Source organism: Mixophyes fleayi, chromosome 4, assembly GCF_038048845.1.
Source record: "Mixophyes fleayi isolate aMixFle1 chromosome 4, aMixFle1.hap1, whole genome shotgun sequence".
Classification (NCBI taxonomy): Eukaryota; Metazoa; Chordata; class Amphibia; order Anura; family Limnodynastidae; genus Mixophyes; species Mixophyes fleayi.
In genome coordinates, this window is record NC_134405.1 from 122,969,401 (window position 1) to 122,990,307 (window position 20,907).

Here is a 20,907-nt window from a genome sequence, read left to right on the forward strand (position 1 = left end):
ACAAGCAGATCTGAAGAAACATCTCTTGTTGAAAACATGATGTTCTTAAAGTGAACTGTACATAAAATGCATTTTTACAATTGCTCTTGATTGCAAACACATGTTCTAGCATGTATATGCAATGTGTCTTCACTATAATTTGGCACGTACACCAGACCTGTAGCTGGTGCAAGTGATGACTAATAATTATGTATCTTAGAGACGCACAAAGCTAGAATTGGACGCTGCTGCGTGTGCTCGAGCTTGGCATGCCCTTACTTTACATTGACTACATGCATACACCCATCCCGGCCATGAAATCGTAAGCTGCAGTAAGTGTCCTTTGAGCTCAAAGAAAATTTAGATGTTCTTGTGCTCACAGGTGTATCTGTTTCTAGGCAGGTACACAACATACAAATGACAGCTTCTACAGCACAAAATCTGCTCCAATCAATATTTCTTACGTGTTTGTGATGATTTTACACAATATACAGCACGTAATCAGGCTCTAACGTTAATATTGTTCTATTGTAGAGCAATGCAATATATGTTGGCACTGTATAAACAAAAAATTAAAACCAACAGGTCTCACATCTGTGTGGAATCAATAAATAACTTGTATAATACAATAAATATTTGTAACTACATATACAAATTGCAATTGAAAAATGTTATCCTTTTAATTGCAGTTCAGGAAATGTATGCGTTCCCCTTCCATTATATATGTAAAATAAATAAGGGTGTTAGCAGCATAACATTATACAAATACTGACATTGTAATTAAAATAAAATAAATGTAAAAATGCAATGCTATACATATCTGTTCAAATAATGCCTGCAAAGCAGCACGGTTGCTAAGTGGTTAGCACTTCTGCCTCACAGCACGGGGGTCATGAGTTCGATTCCCGTCCATGGCCTTATTTGTATGGAGTTTGTATGTTCTCCCCGTGTTTGTGTGGTTTTCCTCCAGGTGCTCCGGTTTCCTCCCACACTCCCAAAAAAAAAACAACATACTGGTAGGTTAATTGGCTGCTATTAAATTACCCTTAGTCTCTCTCAGTCTGTGTGTGTGTGTATGTTAGGCGATTTAGATTGTAAGCTCCAATGGGGCAGGGACTCATGTGAAAGAGTTCTCTGTACAGCGCTGCAGAATTAGTGGCGCTATATAAATAGATGATGATGAAAGCAACGCTATGTTTTTGATTATTAGATCTGCCTAACCCACTCAAACTTTAGCACAGACTTTGAAGTACTATCATATTGTTTTACAGCATATAACGTTTAAGTACACAATAAATACCAGATTCTTCCAAAAGAAACAAAAACAAAATGTTGCACAATCTGAGTTCTTGGTGAAGCTGAGGCCACATGAAATACTGCACTAACATCAAATGACCAGACAATAACATATTGTACTGTGCTGTGTGCAAAGAACCTGCCTCATCAGTAATACGTACAAGGAAAAGCATGAAAAGGAAATCTGCATTTCAATCACAACCTAATGGATAAATCTCAGAATTAGGGCTTAAAGATGCAAAAACATTTGAATGAAAATAGGTCAAACTGAAACCAAATACACTTATATGAAAACTCCACATGAGACATCTTTTCTCGTACGTAAAAGTAATAAAATGTATATTTTATACAATGTAACCTCTATGAACACAGGAGATTTCTGCTCTGCTGGGTTGATCTTTTACAGAAAAATGCTGTGTGTAAACAGAGCTATTCTGCAGTGAGATAGTACAGTTCACCCTCCACTACATTATATTGTTTGTGGTTTAAGATCACCAAGGTAAACAAAAAAACACAACTGATGCATTATTATTGTGATACAAAGTACAATTTTATTACGTGAAACTGTACAGAGAATATGTAATCATTTACAGCAGTCTGTGCCCCATTGGAACACACATTTGAAACACAAACACTAGGGTATATACTATCAGAAGCTAATTGATCTACCAGAATGTTTTTAGACTGGAGGAAAGCCAACAAACATGGGGAGAATATACAAACTCCACACAGATAGGGCCTTGCTTGGAATCAAACCCATTACCTTAGTGCGGAGTCTATTAGCACTGTGAGCCTTGTTTAATGGTAAATTATTTTCCAAAATTTGGTGGTATGCAGCTCTCACATTACATTTGCTCACATTCTGATTCTAGCCCTAGAGTAAGCAATGATTCAGATCGATGCACCACCAATTCTTTAGATATCGATTATACAGAAAAGAGTTGCATTATCAATAGAGCGCGTATATAGCCCTCCAGCTGTCTGCCCATGCAATCATCAGCAGGTTGCTCATGTCTCACTAGCTTATTAAAAATAAATATTTATTTTTTTCTTCCACTTTTAAGCACCCTCTCAAAAAAACAAAAAAAAAAATCCCACAAGGGTTCCATCCCCAGGACATTCCATATTAATAAAATTATCTCTCCTCCTCCTTCACCCATAATAATTAATAGCTGTAAGGTATGCTTCAGTTTTAGTAGCCTGGAGGAAACATATGAACAGGACTCGGCTGATGACACCCTGAAGAGGATATTGGAGTGAATATCTAGATAACAAGGATCTCTAGTATAGTTGTATTTGTTGGAGACAGAGAGTGGAGCTTTCAGAATTAAAACAAAAACAGATGACTGAAGATTCTCGTCAATCAATACTGATAAAAATAATTTGATGAGTATGTTACTTAATTTACATAATTCAATTTTACAATATATAGATTTTACTTCCAAAGCCAGAAAATGTTACCCTTATATCTTTGTAGTGACTTCTAATGCCTTTGACATAATATTAATACAATATAAATTATAATAATAATAATAATAATAATAATAATATTCAGCTACAGACAAAGTGACTAGTCAAAATGTAAAGCACTGTTCAAAATAAATAAATAAATAAAAATATTTAAATTGTTTTGAAATGGGCCTTTCAACTTGGTATCAAACCACTACTGTTATCTTGCTTGCTGTTTAACTATTAACAAGCTGGAGAAAACTTTGAAGACATGTAGCCAATGCACAGAAACAGTTGTGGTAGCACCCATTTTTGATTCAGGTTTGTAGGTGGTTTTACATCTTCTCTGTCTCCTGAATTGTATATTTTACTCACTCCTGACCATCAATACAAATAAACAAAACCATAGTAAAAAAAAAAAACAGACTACTCCAAATTTCCTTTAAAAAAAAAAGTAAAAGAAAATCCTTTGTTAATCTTTCAAGATCTTACTAGCTATACTGAGATTTACAATGATGAAATGAGCAAGCAGAAATGGTTTCCATGGATTTATTAACCGATTATAATGTACAGATCTTCCAATTTATTAATCAAAAGTAGCAGTGTTGAAAATACACAAACCCATAATCTTACACATGAAGATGAATAGAACACACATAAATCTATTGTGCCAACTAAATGATGGACTTAAATTTCCTGTCCTACAAGGAGCATTTGAACTTCAATGTAATAGTCACATGTAGAAAACATATTTAACAAAAAATTAAAGTATACATTTAAAAAGAGGTTAAGGATTTAATATCTTGCAATATGTCCAGGAATATAGCACAAGTGTAGAAGAGAGCTAAAGGTGATACGCGCACACATTTTTTTTGCCTATTTATATAAGCATCACAGATTATAAATTGGATCAAATTTAAAAAGAACGTTCTTGTCTATTGGAATTGGTGCAATTGAAACACTAAATGCTGTGGTATTTATAAGTACAAACAAATAATGTCCAATTTAAAATAGTGTTGATGGAGAATAGAAGGTACCTAGCAATAGGTGCATCTTTAATATGCTACAAAACTCATGGCACAAAAAATATGTTGCACAAATAAAAACAACTCTCAGAGAAATGTTTATTGCAGTAAATTATGTTATGTACCATGGCATTTTTGTTACATTCAGGTCACCATTTACACTAATGCAGACAACATTTTATATGACCAAATGTGCCAAGAGACTTTTTGAAAAAGGATTTCAGTACACAGACACCTATAATATGTTTCTATTTTGGTTTCTATGATATATTTTCTACTATATGGGTTTTAGATTTTGATATATCGAAAGCAACAGTAAGGTTAATATATGAACTATTGATAGAATTAAATATTCACTCCCTTATGCTGTTCACTTTTACATTCTGTCATATTGCATGTCTGCAATGTTTTAAACCAATTAAACTGATATTTGCCACTTACATGACAATAGTATGCCTATGCTATTATCGTAGATTTGTAAGGCGTTACAGTTTAACTTTAAAAGGTAAGTTAAGAAACAGGCATCTGTATGGTTGCCAGTCACAAGCAGACTATCAGCATGTCATATGAAGAAAGGCAAGGGGGCCAGGAGGAGAGGATTTTATAGTGCAGATAGAATTCAGAAGGCTGTGACATGTGACTGTGGTTGCCATGGTAGTCACAGGATACTTTGGAAACCGTACAGAATTATAAATCTTTAATCACAGCCTGAAAAACAAAACCAAGGAAAATGGTAATTACCAAGCATCTTCTTATAGCCTATTGCAGTGATTTATGAGAGGTGGGGGAGGGGGGGTATCACCTAATGTTTTATAGGATTGATTTTTCTAGAATAAAAAGTCAAAGCCAATACCTAATAATCTGCTAAAAGCCTTTGTCAAGATTTACAATGATTTTCTGGAGCCAATGTTTCTAGGAATCCAAGGTGGGAATGATCTAATAAGCAAGGATAAACACATTTGGAAGGTGTTGAGACAGATTACACAGGTGATAATGTAACATGAGCTGTAGATGGTAATATTGCTTTTTCCACAACTTGATTTTTATTTGCTAATACATCAAGAATATAGTGTCAAGAGAATGTAGCTCTATAAAACCAAAGGGCCCTTCAGCCCAAGAGGGACAAACTAACACATTGGAATGAAATTTAAGTTCTTCAGATTATTCTCCAGAACCTTTTTGAAGAAGAATATTCATTAGGTCTCATTACTTTAAAAGATAAGAAGAAGTTGTGAAATCTAAAAGTGTAAAATCGTTTACTCTAAAATGTGCTATGTGGTTAAACCAATACGAATATTTTTTTTTAATAATTTAGTTATCAGGGTTATATTTCTTAATGTCCTTGTATCTAAAACATGTACTTTGTTTTTTAGTTGGAGTGAAAGGTGTACAGTGCAGAAGTGACTGTCTAACGCTGAATGCCCAGTGCACACTCTCAGTAAGATCTTTTGAAGCCTCTTTTGGGATTTCAACAAAATTGTTGGATAAACCTTTGATAATTATGCATGAAGACTATGGCTTATTGCTATTACTTATGAAATGAATGGTCATAATACTACTTAGTAGTCCTGGGGGTAAATGTATTAACTTCTGATTTTTGCAGTGAAAATTTAAAGCAGCAACAGCTTTAAAGGCATTGTTTTGCATTTAAAGCCATTGCCGCTTTACATTTTCACTGAAAACTCGCTGATTAGCGTTGACTTGCAAAAATTGTAAGTTAATACATTTACCCACTGGTGTCCTGGTGTGCACAGCGTAAAGGAAGGGTTATTTAATATGTCTCCATGTAAATCAAAATAATCTGTTCCAGTGTGAGCATTCTCAGGTATGAATTGGGCAACAATACTGATGAGAAGCTGCACTCAGTAACTCAAACACAAGAGTGCACAATGGATGGTCAATTAAAGAAGACCAGCTAGCCTGTAGAACAAGTTATATAGAGAATCCTATGAAATCTTAGGCAGTAACCATAAACTCCTTAGGAGACCTTTTAAAGTAAACCCAATAAGCCAGTATAACTTATCCAATAAGCCAATTCTTTACCATGAAATAACTGTGTGAGTTGCATTAGGAAAATTGGTGCTGGTAAAAAGAAAGTTTCTCAGACTCAATGGATGTTATTTTAACTGGTACAAAGAAATTACCAAGAGAGGGGATCATGTTAGGAGTCTAGACACTTCTTACTAAAAAAAGGACAGTATAAGTTTTAAACAAAAAGGAACAACTAAATACTCCTCAGATATAAGTAGTGTCCTGCCAAAATGTAAATGTCATCTTCACTTTATCCACATCTCACTAGGTAGGGTAGGACTAATAAAAAGGTGGCAAAAATATATTCTACTCTAATACACAGGGCTTCTCCACCATATCAAACACCTCTGCAAGATGCACAAGCTCAAAGAATTACCACCAGCAGCAGCTGTGGGAGGTGAGGTTGCAGACTCACCCTTAGGTTACCAGTTTACAAGATAGCTCATAAGCACAAGTAATTTAGGACAGGCAGAGTGGGAGAAAAAGCATATGGGTTAAGGAAGAGTCATAAGGGGAAAATAAAGCTTAGGGAACACTACCTATCCTAGACTTCTCAGAGCAGCCTTCCACAAAGCATGAAATAACTAGATTAAATGTAGCAGCCAAATGACCAGGTCACCTGCTCACTGAACACAATTTACTGCAAAATGCAGACTGCTTCTAGATCAATTCTAGTTACAGATTTTAAGAAACAGGTTGGGCTAAAATACATTAGTGTAAAATGAACATGAGTTGCCTGCTGAGTAGACAGGCTTAAAATATCTTTGCTCAACATTAAGGGATTGCAAGTTTTGCTGACAAAGCAACACAGACACTTACAGCTGCATTTGCTCAAATACTACAGAGCCAACTATGTACTATTGCTGTTGGATGGCAAAAGCAGCTACTGGCTAAACTTTTCACCACTGCTTAACTTGAAAATGTCAGCTATTGAAACTGAACAGCTGGCTCTACAAGTTTGGTTGCTGTTGGAAGAGTAAGTGTGGTTTAGATGAGAAGAGGTACTAAAGGAGGTTATTACACCAGTGGAGGCTGCTACTACTGTGGACAGGAGAATACAGTGCCCAAACCATCCTGACTGCTGATAAACCTCTCACAATGCCACCCTGTACCCGCATTCTGTATTACATAATGACAATGTCATGTGGAAAGTAACATTATCTCTGTAATATTAGTGGATCAAGCAGGGTCCACTGTACAAAGTGCATCCAATGGTCTACCAACATTAAATTATTTAAATGGTCAACCAATTCCCTAATGGACACTAGAGTTTCACAAGTTGAAATAAGATCTCAGGATTTGCTTACTGCTCTACAGTCCAATATTTTGAATGCAGTAGGCATTTCAAACCAAACTGATCCTACTGAAATTTATATAGGAGGGATTGTACTTCATCAATTGACACAGCCTAAGTTCTTCTCCACTTATTAATTTGCAAGTAAGCAGTTTCTTTGTAAGTTGGGGTGTACAATTTTTTGTTCTCCAGATGTAATATATTGGGATGTGCCATCTGAAGATTTAAACTGGCACATCCTACACTAAAATATACCTGAAATACAGCAAGAAATTTTGAACATTGTACCTCCATGACTGGTTTTGGCATACAAATGAAGTCCCACAAATTGTTACTACCAAACCTGTAAAAAATAGGACAAATCCTAACAAGCAATTACTTATAAAACCTGGAAAACATCATGAAAGACCTGTTTGCACATTAGGGGAAGATTTATCAAACCTAAAAAGGAAAAAAGTGGAGATGTTGCCTATAGCAACCAATCAGATTCTATCTTTCAATTTCTAGAATGTAGTAGATAAATGAGAGCTAGAATCTGACTGGCTGCTATGGGCAACATCTCCACTTTTCCTTTTTAGAAGGTTTGATAAATCTACCCCCTAAGAGTTTTCCCCACAAAAGCATGGTGATAAACACAGACCATCTCCTCATTACTGTTCATCTCTCAATTCTGTTGCATGTCTCAGACCCACAGCTATAGTCAGCTTCTTTAGGGTTAGGTTCTCCTGTCAAAGTGGTTGTTCCGCATACAAAAGCAACACTGTTGCTTAAAAGCAAGACTCAGCCTCTAAAACATAAAGTTAACAATGTATGAGCTACTCCCACCCCATCTACCAACATTTACCAGATGCTCTGGCCTTAACCTAACATCTCTGTTACCCATCATTGATGGCCCAATGATTGCATGCAGAATGGAAGAACTTTACACGTCACATGAGTAAATAAATGAGACTTTATTGAGACAATGTATTGGCACGTGTGTTAACAATTCATTCTGTATACACATGCATATAAGAACAAATAGATGACAAATAAAGCATGTAAAAACATTTATTATTGATACATTATGAAAAGAACACCATTTCCACGTGCTTCACGTTTAGACAACAGCAGTGGGAAACGTAAGACAAGATCATAAATTTACGGTAAATCTGCACGCCCAGAAAGGCATTGCTGTTGGATAAACTATCTGCAGAATTGTTATACAGATGGTCACAAGTACTTACACACTGCAGAGTTGGCACAACATCGTTCCATCATTTATAGTGAATTTTAGTTTGACCATAATTAGACTTTTGGAAAAGTTACAGCTAAATGCAATATCGGACCCAATGGTCGTTCATTGTGCAATCGTCCCCATAATTGGTTTAAAAACCTGTAATGTGTACCTAGCTTTACTTTCCTAGACGATTGGGTCAAGAAAGGTCAAAATCCCCAAGTACAATCTCCATGGTTAATATGATCAAATTATGCACAAATGCAAATCTGAAAAAAAAAATGTAGAAAGAGCTACAGAAAGTACATTAAAGAACAAACCTCAGCAGCAAATCATATTTAATCAGAAAACTATAACAAACTAAGTCTCACCAAAGAGATTAGAATGCAGATAAGCAAGTGAAGCATTATCTTAGAGTGAAGATATGAATCTTAATATATGAGCAAAAGATAACCTTAGGCTCACAGCCTATGCATGGTTTGGGGTGATGTAATTACAATTACAGTTAATCCTCCAAGTTAAGGGTTAACCTACACTCATTGTCCAGCAGAGAGCTAGTGTCCATTGCATTATCATCATCTACAGAGACAGATGCTAGCCAAGATGTTATTTGGTTCTAGCAAAGTCTGACTAGCTTAGACACCACCACCCTTGTGACCTAGTGTAATATAAAAAAAAAAAAACCTCAGAACAAAGATGGGATTCACATAATAAAAACTGTGGGGGTATTAAAATAATGTTTATTTGTATGCTTATTGCAACAACTGTACTGTATGCATTTTTGTATTATAACACCCTATCTCTAGGTGGCATTTTGGGGGGGAAAAAAGAAGAAATTGACAGGGAATTAGAAAATGAAAGTTCACCAATATGGGTGCTGCTGTAGTGTGAGAAGCAGCTTGTAAGTTTTAATAAAAACATCTTCTTTAACATAAATGTCCTGAATAATCTGCTGCTAAGAATTGAAATGCTCTACACTTACTGGGGAACATTTATGAAAACTGTGTATAAAAGGTGGTGATGCCTCATTTCACCTCTCATTACCTCCTTCCATACTCACCTCCAAGACTTCTGCCGTGTTGCCACTAATCTTTGGAGCTCAGTCCTTCAAACGGTCACTTAAAACTCACCTTTCCAAGTGCACCTATCCTACCACCTCCTAACCATTCTATCCATCACCTCCTCTTCCTCGACTGCCTTCTCCATCTTCTCCCAGTTGCTCCTACTGTCTATCACCACCTCTCCATCTAGAATGTGAGCTCTCGCATGCAGTGCCCTCTTTACCTATTGTACCATGTCTGTCTACTATCTAACTTCCTTGTATGCCTCATCATATTTTTTGTTGCACTCTGTGTGAGTCCCCATGTCATTACTCACACTTATCTGTGCTATTTATGTATATTGCCTCATCTATTTGTTACTTGTTTCTGTATCCGGCGCTATGGAATCTGTGGCGCCTTATAAATAAATAATCCCTATGTCAACCATAGGCTAGTACAGTGTATATTGTTGCTAATAAGATAGTTAAATTAGCAAAGAAATCAGTGATTACTAATGTGGGGCAGAAGTCACAGAAACATGGCCGCATACAGTAACCAAATGTTGAATTATTTGGTAAGTAACTAAAGCTCCTCTAACTCTGCCCAACCAATGAAGTGATTTCACATGACAAGTGGTTGTGACCTCATATAGCTTTCCATGCATGTCTATCTGAATAGATTTCCTGGTAAATACATTACTTTAGGGTATGTTTACAAGCAACACACTAATGTGTTATCACTTATCATGTAGCAAAGAAGGGTAGAGGGCTACAATGATATTTAGATTTTTATCAAAATAAAGCCTTGTACACTAGGTGTATTGCCTTCAGATGCAGATGTGAATTCACAGAAAATGTTGGTTCTTAATATCTGCAGTTAACACTCTCTATACAGACCAGCACTCACAAAGAACAACAGTGCGGATAGTTTTTGGGAACGAGACAAGAGATCAATCACGGGATTAATAGAGGCCAGTCGTCTATGCGTTCACATGAACATTCGGTGATATAATATGGCTTGTAATAATAGAGAAAATAGAGATTCACCAAATACTACAGAATGGTACCTTTGTTACATCATAATTGCCAATAGTTAATGTAGCAATTAAAGAGTCACCTGTGAGGTCTACAGAAGAAACAACTGGAGATAATCCAGATAAGGACACGTTTTCAAATGTACAGTGATCAGGAATTCAAACTGTGTGATGCTTGTTAGATTGCTGGCTCATGTATAACATGTTCTTAAATGTGTCACAATAATATACGCATGGATAAAGAAAAAATATTTATATATTTTAAAACCTTTTTCAAGATAATTTTAAGTCAACCAAAAAAAATAAAATGACACTATTGACCTTTTGCAAGGCTTTGAAACTGGAAATGGTATGACTTTACAAGTGCAGCCATATTGTTTGATAAATATCTTCAATAACTGTATTACAGTGCATAAAACCTGTACACAATGACAGTTACATTTTGATAGTAACATTAGTAATTACTTTGGCATCACTGACCCAGATATTACCCACAAATATGCTTCACAGAGGAACATGTCCAGCAACATTTTTCACAAGAAAAATAATAAAATCCATTTCCTAGTTGTTAGGGGATTTTTGCAAAGAACATTCAAGTCACTTGAAGGGTAAACAAATGGATACAAATGTAAAAACAAACAGTGTAAAAGGCTAATTAGAAAACGTTACGGATCTGATTTAATACAAAAGATCTTTTCATTACAGCTGAGAGTTCTAAGCAGACTATCAGAGTGTATTATAAAACCACACTAGACGTACATGTTGATAATAGCACAAGGAAACAACAACACAAAGACGCCCGTATTCGGGTCACACTCACTCGGCATCATGTATGTCTGACTCCTCAGTAGTCATGTCTGCAGGTCCATCCCCATGAATCATATCATTAGGTAGCGGGCCCTGGACGACACCAACACAAAACACAACAAGGAGTGGCACGGACGGATCCCGAAAGGATCTGACTCTCTGCGCGGCCTCTCCTAGCTGCCCAAAGCTTCAGCGACAGTAGCAAAAGGCAGCATTATGGTGGTTGTAGTTCTTTCGCGTGTAGCTCTCCGTTATTTTTTCAGCATTTGACTACAACACCCAGAAGACATTGCAGCCCGTACGGAGGGTAGGCCAGGGAGGGCGCTCTCTGCTGGTGACGTAACGAAACGTTTCTAACTTGGTTCTGGTGACAGGGAGTGTTGATATAACGGAACGTAGAGAGACGGTTTTATACTAACCAACAGAGGTGTCCGAGACAGGCAAATTGTGTACTAAAGATAGTCATTATCTGGTAGGGTTTAGTGTAAGGAGCACTGATATAGTGCACGGACATTCAGGGAATTTATAGGTGACATTAAAGTGCGGAAACACTGCAAAATATGTCTGCAATGACAGCTTCTGTTGGGTTATTGTGTTCCCTCCTGCAATTCAAGCCGTAGACTTAGGTTCCGCGACAAATATAGACATATATATTTATGTAAAATTAAGAAGAAGCTTGTTACTGCCGATGTATTCATATACAATCATACTACTTCAGCGGGAGATGAAGAGTGGGTAGTCTGGTTGAAAATAAGATAAGGATGATATCTGTTTTTGGCTTGGGGTTATACAGAAATGAAGGAGCCCCAGGGAAAACGGTTGCATACAGTGTCGGACTGGGGCATGAAGGGCCCACCGGGGGACTGCAACGCTAGGGGCCCACCAGAGGGGGTGTGGCCAGCCATCATAGAGGCGAGACCAGACACTAAAGGGAGAGTGGTCAGCCCACGAAGGACAGCTAGCACCATAGTGTAGTATATAAAGAATGTAGTGTGCTCATCCTCTTTTAAAATGACAGGCTGACTGCGCACTTAGTTACTAACCTGCTCATGCTCCTCTGGGCGGTTGGATATCCGGAACTCCTACTCTCATCTGCCCTGCTCAAAGTGAAAAACACACTACCGCGCAGGTTCAGAGAGCCCAGACGCGACTCTCTGCACCTGTGTGGTAGTGTGTTTAACGGGAGTGTTTGGCAAAAACGGGGAGGGGGGAGAGGAGTTGCGCTCTACCCCTACTGTTGCAAGAGCAGCATTAACACAGGTTATCCCTTTCTACGAACTAATAATATACTGAAAGTTAAGCGCTCATTGACTTATGTATTATTCCAAGTGTAATGCTAATAATAAAATTTGTATTCTTTTATCTTGAATACAATTCATATTTTTCTATATCTTGTATTAGACTGTGAGCAAGAGGCTCGGTTCAATTAGTGGGATAACATTTAATGTTAGTTTTATCACAATTTATTGAATCCTGGTTAAAATACATAAAAATACATTAATATAGACAAATAAAATACTCCAATTAAACCACAGTATTTATATTATGAGGCATTGATTTCTATATACATACATATGGTATGGCATCAATTGAACATACATAAAAAAATCAGACAAACCTAGGTATATAGACCTGGACTAGTCTAGCTACTGGGAGGCAAATGGCAGTGGGTATAAATGCTGCATTGATCCAGATATAACACAGTCACTGATATCTCAATAAAATAATGTTCATAGCATACATGTCCAGTAGATGGGAATTGGTATTTCTTTAAGTCTCTGCTAGTGCAAAATAAATATTCAGATCACTGTCCACATATATCACATGGTTATTGCTGCGATGCTTTCAAATTTAACTTTGTTTACTTGCAGTTTTCGATGTATATAGAGATGGTGGCCGGGTACCCAGTGTGCTGAAATCAGAGGATGTTTCTCGTGGTCCGTGCTTGTTACTGTCGGAGAGGAAGGTGCCTGCTCCCTTCCTGTTCCCGCGTATGTCCAAAAGATGAATTGTATGCAAGTCGGGAGTCAGCTGTTTTCTTAGCTCCTCCCTAACAATGGAGGGGGCGTGGCTATAATGTGGAGGGGCCTACCGGTGGATAGTCCTGCTGCCCTGCAGGCCAGTCCGAGCCTGGTTGCATATATTATCCCCCTAAGCCGATAACATTTTTCCCAAAATGGTAATTCACCTTTAACATTCATGTGCTCACAAAATAACAAACCCCTGTCATAAATTGCATTGATTCACTGTGTTGTTTCAAAATATACTGAGTTAAGATCCCCAGAGTTTGTATACAGTTAAGTAGGGAATTTAAAAACAGAGAACCTTTAACTTATACAGAAAAAATGGTAAAATAAGCAAATTTGTTTTAAAATGATATTAATCCAGAAATATTAAATGTAATCTACTGCAAACCAAGTGCCAATTTTATGTATATCTTTGGCGCACGGAACAAGCTCGTAATATAGCGCCCCACCCCACTGGTGATTCCAGAGGGGGGTGATCGCCCACCCTAACAGCAATCTTCATTCTGTGGTATTCAGCACAAGAGTTTAGCATTTAATTGGCACACTTTGGTAGATTCTTTTTTTACACAAACTCACATATTTTTTGTATACATATTTTTTGGATTCTCTTTTGAGGACTACTGATCCATGCTTCCAAGAAATCGCTATTTCTTCATAAATCTACCTTTAATAATATAGTGTGCTTAGTTTTAAACATAAGCTTAAAAGTGAGGTATAGGGCAATATCTATCTATCTATCTATCTATCTATCTATCTATCTATCTATCTATCTATCTCTATATTTTCAAAGTGGTGCCAATAAAATACAAATCAGCAGGTGTGATAGTCCAGAATAAGGTGCAAGGACAGGTAAGCACAAACCTCCTGTCAAAAACACTAGAGAGCTGAGGCAGACACTAAGGTGATATTGCAGGGTTTTATTGCAGCAGACACATGAACAAAATAGTAGTGCAACAGTCACAGGAATGCAAGGTACAGTATAGCAAATACATTTCAGGGTGCGGCCCTCAATGTCTGGAGGCAGGACCGACAAGCTAATATCAGGCTGCACAGAAGCAAAGCTGAAGAGACAATGAACTGAGTGGATCACAGATATAAAAATAAAAAGTCCTGATGCACATTATGGAATCTACTGGTAATGCAGCTGATAAATCACAAGTATCACTGGTGCACATCGCAGTACAGAATATACTGGTAAAGAAGAAATTATATTGCTGGCAAATCTACCTTTAATAATATAGTGTGCTTAGTTTTAAACATAAGCTTAAAAGTGAGGTATAGGGCAATATCTATCTATCTATCTATCTATCTATCTATCTATCTATCTATCTATCTATCTATCTCTATATTTTCAAAGTGGTGCCAATAAAATACAAATCAGCAGGTGTGATAGTCCAGAATAAGGTGCAAGGACAGGTAAGCACAAACCTCCTGTCAAAAACACTAGAGAGCTGAGGCAGACACTAAGGTGATATTGCAGGGTTTTATTGCAGCAGACACATGAACAAAATAGTAGTGCAACAGTCACAGGAATGCAAGGTACAGTATAGCAAATACATTTCAGGGTGCGGCCCTCAATGTCTGGAGGCAGGACCGACAAGCTAATATCAGGCTGCACAGAAGCAAAGCTGAAGAGACAATGAACTGAGTGGATCACAGATATAAAAATAAAAAGTCCTGATGCACATTATGGAATCTACTGGTAATGCAGCTGATAAATCACAAGTATCACTGGTGCACATCGCAGTACAGAATATACTGGTAAAGAAGAAATTATATTGCTGGCAAATCTCGGGTATTAATAGTGCAGATCATGATAAAAAATACTGGTGATGCAGATGTATGTTGCTGGCAAAGAACATGTATTAAAGGTGCAGATTACAGTTCAGAATACAATGGTAATGCAGATGAATGTGCTAGCACATTACAGGTGTCGATGGTGCAGAATATACTGGTAAATAGCTGTGTAAATTAGAGATGTGCACTGACCCCTGTGTTTTCGTTTTGGGTCTAAAATGTTTTCATGCTTTGGTTTTGTTACAACTTTTGCCCAAAAATCCTGAAAGGTTTTGGTTTTGTTTTTGGATCTGGATTTAGTTAAAAATTATGTAAAATAGGTAAAATGATGTGATTTTGAACTGTATTTGCTCCTATATTACTACTTATATCATGAACATTTATTTACAGTCTATTTTCTAATGATCGCTTCACAACTGTCCAACTTTGCACTAATTTTAGCCAAAGTCTGCTGCGAGCTGGCTGGCTAAAATTAGTGACGGAGTAGCTGCAAAAATACATGACAGTTTATTAAAATCTACAACCACCATTTTTGCTTTAACTTTCTTTTAATTAAATTCCATATCTCGCATTATAAGTTGATGTTTTGGTCCTACATCATTTTGGTCATATTATCTTTGTCAAGATAATCACATAAAACAACAGAGTAGACATATTAAAATCCCACATAAATTACCTGACTTCTTATGAGATTGTCTTCAGCTGCAACTCATGATTTATTAAAAGGTGATACACTTGTGCAACTTGGTCTTAACAGTATGGATATACCTTTCATCTTTCCCACTAGATTAGGGATAATACAGAGTTTGTAATTGCTTTTTGGTTCCCATAATGTCACACATTTTCTTGAATACTAAACCAGTAAAATGGGGACCCTGGTTAAAAGAGATTACCTATGGTATCCTATACCTACATATTGGCTGGTGTAACATTTTTTTGGCTGTTACCCCTACAGTACTAGAGGCTGTGACGACACCGTTAAATATGTACTTTTTATCCCCATGCCCCTCTTGAGTGTCTGCCTTAGCACACATTATGACTGTGTATTCCGTATGTGTGTTTTCATTCCCCATAGCATGTCTTTGCTCACCCCCCATACTGTGTTTGAATGTCAGCCTTAAGATTGGTAATATATGATATTAATAATATATATATTTTCTGTTATGTTATCTATTACACTGTAGGTGATGTATTCATGTTAGTCTGTGTATTCTAGATCTGTAGAAAGATACATCAATAATTATATTATAAGGTAGACCAGACTATTGTGTAACAGAAGCTATTTTTGTTTACCTAAACCACAAGAGATCTAACTAGGTGTAGTGTCCCCCCTCTGTTCCAACTCTAGTCAGGCAAGTGTTATGTTTAAAGCACACTTGAGTGAATAGCTATCATTACATTATGCTGTAACCATTTATATTGTGTATATTTTGCCCTGCTATTTACATTGCTGTATAACCACATGTTACAGGCTAACAGGGAGAAACTGTAAGATTGTGCTTTTAGTTACATCTGTAGGCAATTTAGATAAGTTTTAGGGTATTCTCAAACCAGACAGGGTTGCTCTGTGCCTGATTTAATAATCTTAATTAGGAAATGTTTATTGTAGTCTAATGCCTTATGATCCTAAAACACAGAAGAATGCCAAACACACCCCTACACATGGGAGGGATGGCAAATTTTAGCCCGGGGGGTAAGACTCCACTTTTAAAGCAAAAAAAAATGCAGGTGACCCAGCCCAAGGTAGCCCAAAATGGGACCGGTCGGGGGGCAGATGCCCCCTGCCCCCAACTCAGCCTGCCCTTACGCCTACAGCCTGAGGCTATACTGTGGGTAAAAGAAGGAGCACACTCCATGGATGCATGGAGTATGACCATCTATCAGGCAGACATCTTACCTCCTTCCAGGTGGAGATCTCCTATGAGGCAGAGGATATCTGCTTTGCAGTATTATCTGCTAATTGAATACCACTGGAAACTACATCTTTCCCTGAGGTGCGTGCTTGACATTTAATGATGGCTACCCTGATTAATTTTTATTAATGCGATCAAAATAGTTTGTACTGCTTTTACATGTTCAAATAGAGTACCATTTGTAGTTAAAAAGTTAAACATTTTCCATGGTGTACCAAAATCATGTACCACTCCTAAAGCATTTTGTGAATCTAAATGTTTGCTGATTGTTCATTTTGAAATCCGACAAGGCAGTCATGTCCAGGTATTAGGTCTAATATTTCCCTTTTCTCCTCCACCCTCTGAGACCAAATTCACTAACTGGCTAAAGTTTAGCTGGATTTAAAATGTTACAGATTTGATTTAATGCATCTACAGCTATTACACACATGCATACTGGAAATACACATGCCACAGAACCAAGGGGAATAACATTAAAAAAATCTACACACATACAGGCCTACTACCAATCATACAAATCCATGAACAAAATATCCCATCTCAATATAGGACTTAGAATTTTCCCTTAGTTCAAAGCTTCAAAATATTCTTTAGGAATGTAGCTAAAATAAAACTGATCACATTCTCAAGCAACCACCTGAAAACTCACATTAATTTCCTTTCTTTAGTCAAAAACTAACTGCCAAGAAAAAAATATGAAAAATAAACAGGTTTATTACTACAAAGATATTTTAGTAGTGTAGCTTGGCAAAAACCAACAGCTTATCTCCCCTCTTTCCCACTACTAAAAGAGTAATTAAGGATGATAAATCTGATAAAACCCCTGGCCCTGATGGCATCTGGGCAGCATATTACAACAAATTTGCTGACTCGCCTGATTCCCCAGCTCCACTTTTTATCTAATACGGCTATCCAGGGGATTCCCTTTCTAGAAACAATGCTTATGCTCGAATTGTGGTCATCCGTAAAGAGGGAAAGGACCCTCATAACTGTGCCAGTTAGAGACTCATTTTGCTCCTTAATAATGATATTATATATATCTTATAATAATATTATTATATATGATATAAGCTTTATTCCAAAATTCTGGCCAAACGATTCAATCTGGTTTTGCCTACACTAATACACCATGATCAGGTGGGCGTTGTCCCTGAATGTCAGGCCAAGGATAATACGAGAAGGACAATATATTTAATCCAAATCATTAACGATAGCAAAGTCCCTACAGTTATCCTGTCAATTGATGCCGAAAAGCGTTCAACAGGATTTCATGGCAATTCATGACCCTCCAACAAAATTTGGCTTTCCTGGTGATTTTCTCACGGAATTCTAGCACCATACTCCTTTCTGGCGGCTGGAATTCTGATAAATGGCTGTCCCTCATCCATAGTCAGAATTCATAACAGTACAAGATTGGGATGTCCACTCCCCACTTTGTTATTTGCCTTGATAATAGAACCCCTGGTGGCCATGATATGACCTTCCCAAGATATTCAAGGGGTAATGGTGGGGAACTCTTAACAGCAAGAAATCCCATTTTGCAGTTAATATTCTCCTTACCCTCACACAACCATGTATTACTCTCCCTAATTTTTACATAATCATTGAAGATTATGGCAGAGTCCTGGGATATAGGATCAATTTCTCAAAATCACAAGCCCTGGCACTTCATATTCCCCGAGTAGATAAAGCCCATCTTCTTCTTTCAACCTGAAATGGCAACCTAAAAAAATCAAATATCTTGGAATTTCTATAGATTCATGTTACAAAACTCTACAAAGAGAATTTTCCATATCACCTGCGCAAGATCACAAAAGCCGATTAGAAACCCTTGATAATTTTATGGTTGGGCACAATCGTAGCAATCAAAAAGAATATCCTCCACAGGGTTATTATACTACTTCCAGACCCTCCTGAAAACTGTCCCACATTCAGTGTTTACTGAGATACAGAAGGTATTCTCCAAATTTATATGGAATGGGAAGCTCCCAAGAGTTAATCAAGAAATTAATTCTTGCTTGGGGAAAGAGGGGGGCTTTACCATACGGCATATAGCACAAATAGCAACATTTGCTCCCCTTGGCTCTAATTCATGGGTAGACATAGAGGATAAGGGTAAAATGTATCAAGCTGCGATTTGCCTTTTTCATTATAAAATTCTTGGGCAAATTTGAAACTACCGATGTATGAAAGTGCTAGCAAATTGACAGTAAGGTGATGTAACCAAAATCGACAACCTACAAATTGCCACCCCTACTTGTCATGTATGTAGTGGTGATTTTGCAAACTCGCCTGAGATTGCTGTGAAAATCACCAGAATCAACACGCTGCTATGGACAGGTGAGATTAGCGAACACTAATTATTATTTTTAAATTATTAACGATTATATGTAACGGAATTTTGATTTTATGTGGGGCAATAAAAAATAAAATGGCAGCACTTAATATTTCCAGATGGGGACACCATTTAAAGTACATACTTGTGGTACTACAAGTGGCAGCATGCACTTGTGCCCATGTAAATGCTGCCACATTTAGTGCCACAAGTATGTACTTTTAAATCGTGTCCACATCTGGAAATATTAAGTATTGTGCCTCCTGTTGTGTTAAGAATGGCCAGCATGCTTTTTTTTCTGTCGAATCTCGTGTGAGTTTCTGTTTTTGTTGAGTTTCACTTAACTGATGGTGGGATAAGTGTTTTAAAATTGATACACATGTTGGAGGTTGGATTTTAAAGTGTCAAATTCGCAGGTTAATGCATTCGAGCAGGGTTCTCTTACCTCTCTGTCTGTATGTATTACCCAGTATTGTCTTATCAATGTTTGTTCCCAATTGTAAAGCGCTACGGAATTTGATCTCAAGCGACTAACAGCAATTTGAAATTGCTGAAAAAAATCACAGCTTGATACATTTACCCCAAAGTCTTTGGGCTAGATTTACTAAGCTGCGGGTTTGAAAAAGTGGGGATGTTGCCTATAGCAACCAATCGGTATCTAGCTTTCATTTATTTAGTACCTTCTACAAAATGACAGCTGGAATCTGATTGGTTGCTATAGGCAACATCCCCACGTTTTCAAACCCGCAGTTTAGTAAATCTAGCCCCTTGTCTCTTTCCTCCCTGTGGGGACTTCCTAAGCATGTTAATACTATTCTTCTGCCAACACTTCGTTTTGCTGTGAAAGTGTAGGACACATGCTCTTCCAAATTTAGACTCTACCACAAATATCTCTGACTACACCCCAAATTTCTTCCAAGTCAATCATTTGAGTTCTCTAGCTGTTGGACCTTCCTTATAATATTCACTTTGCTCCATTGGACATTATCCAACAAAAAATTGCTGGAATCAAAGCTATTTGAATTATTATAAGTTCAAAACTTTGGGCTAGATTTACTAAGCTGCGGGTTTGAAAAAGTGGGGATGTTGCCTATAGCAACCAATCAGATTCTAGCTGTCATTTTGTAGAATGTACTAAATAAATGAAAGCTAGAATCTGATTGGTTGCTATAGGCAACATCCCCACTTTTTGAAACCCGCAGCTTAGTAAATCTAGCCCTTTGTCTATTCTCTCCCAACTCAAAATGCTACTCTACTCCATTTAAAAATATTTTTTTACAAACTCTCTTGGATGAGGTATGATCTCCATAATCTATAATAAACTTTTAGGTGTTATATTTGATCCTCATCATAGACATGAATTAGAATGAGAATTGGATCTGGGATACCACCCGAAGAGGAGCCATAGCAGGAAATCAGAGAGAGTATGTATCGCCAGGGCCGCAAAGAAGAATTTGGTGCCTTGGTATGGCAACTTTTTGCACCCCCTCCAAAGATGAGAAGGGAAGAAGCCTAAGGGGACAAGGCCACAGTTTTGGGGGCGTAGTTAACATGGGGCTTTGCTGCGTCACTTTAAACATGACAGATTGGGGGAGATTCAATTAGAAAAAAAATATGCAAAATGTATCTACGCAGCGGCCACAGAGACACCTCGCGCATATATAT

General features: G+C 37.3%; 1 protein-coding gene across 3 annotated transcripts in view; it reads right to left on the reverse strand.

Moving 5' to 3' along the window:
- The window catches only part of BNIP2 (BCL2 interacting protein 2), a 40,826-nt gene extending 29,457 nt beyond the window's left edge, over window positions 1-11,369 (reverse strand). For 2 of the 3 annotated variants that reach the window (XM_075208125.1, XM_075208124.1), the window contains exon 1: window positions 11,184-11,368. In XM_075208125.1, coding sequence (XP_075064226.1) covers window positions 11,184-11,245 — 62 coding nt within the window. In that variant the 5' untranslated portion in view covers window positions 11,246-11,368. Of the gene's footprint in view, window positions 1-11,183 lie in introns of all 3 variants that reach the window. The other variant, XM_075208126.1, reaches the window with a different exon arrangement.
- Window positions 11,370-20,907: the final 9,538 nt, after the last annotated feature.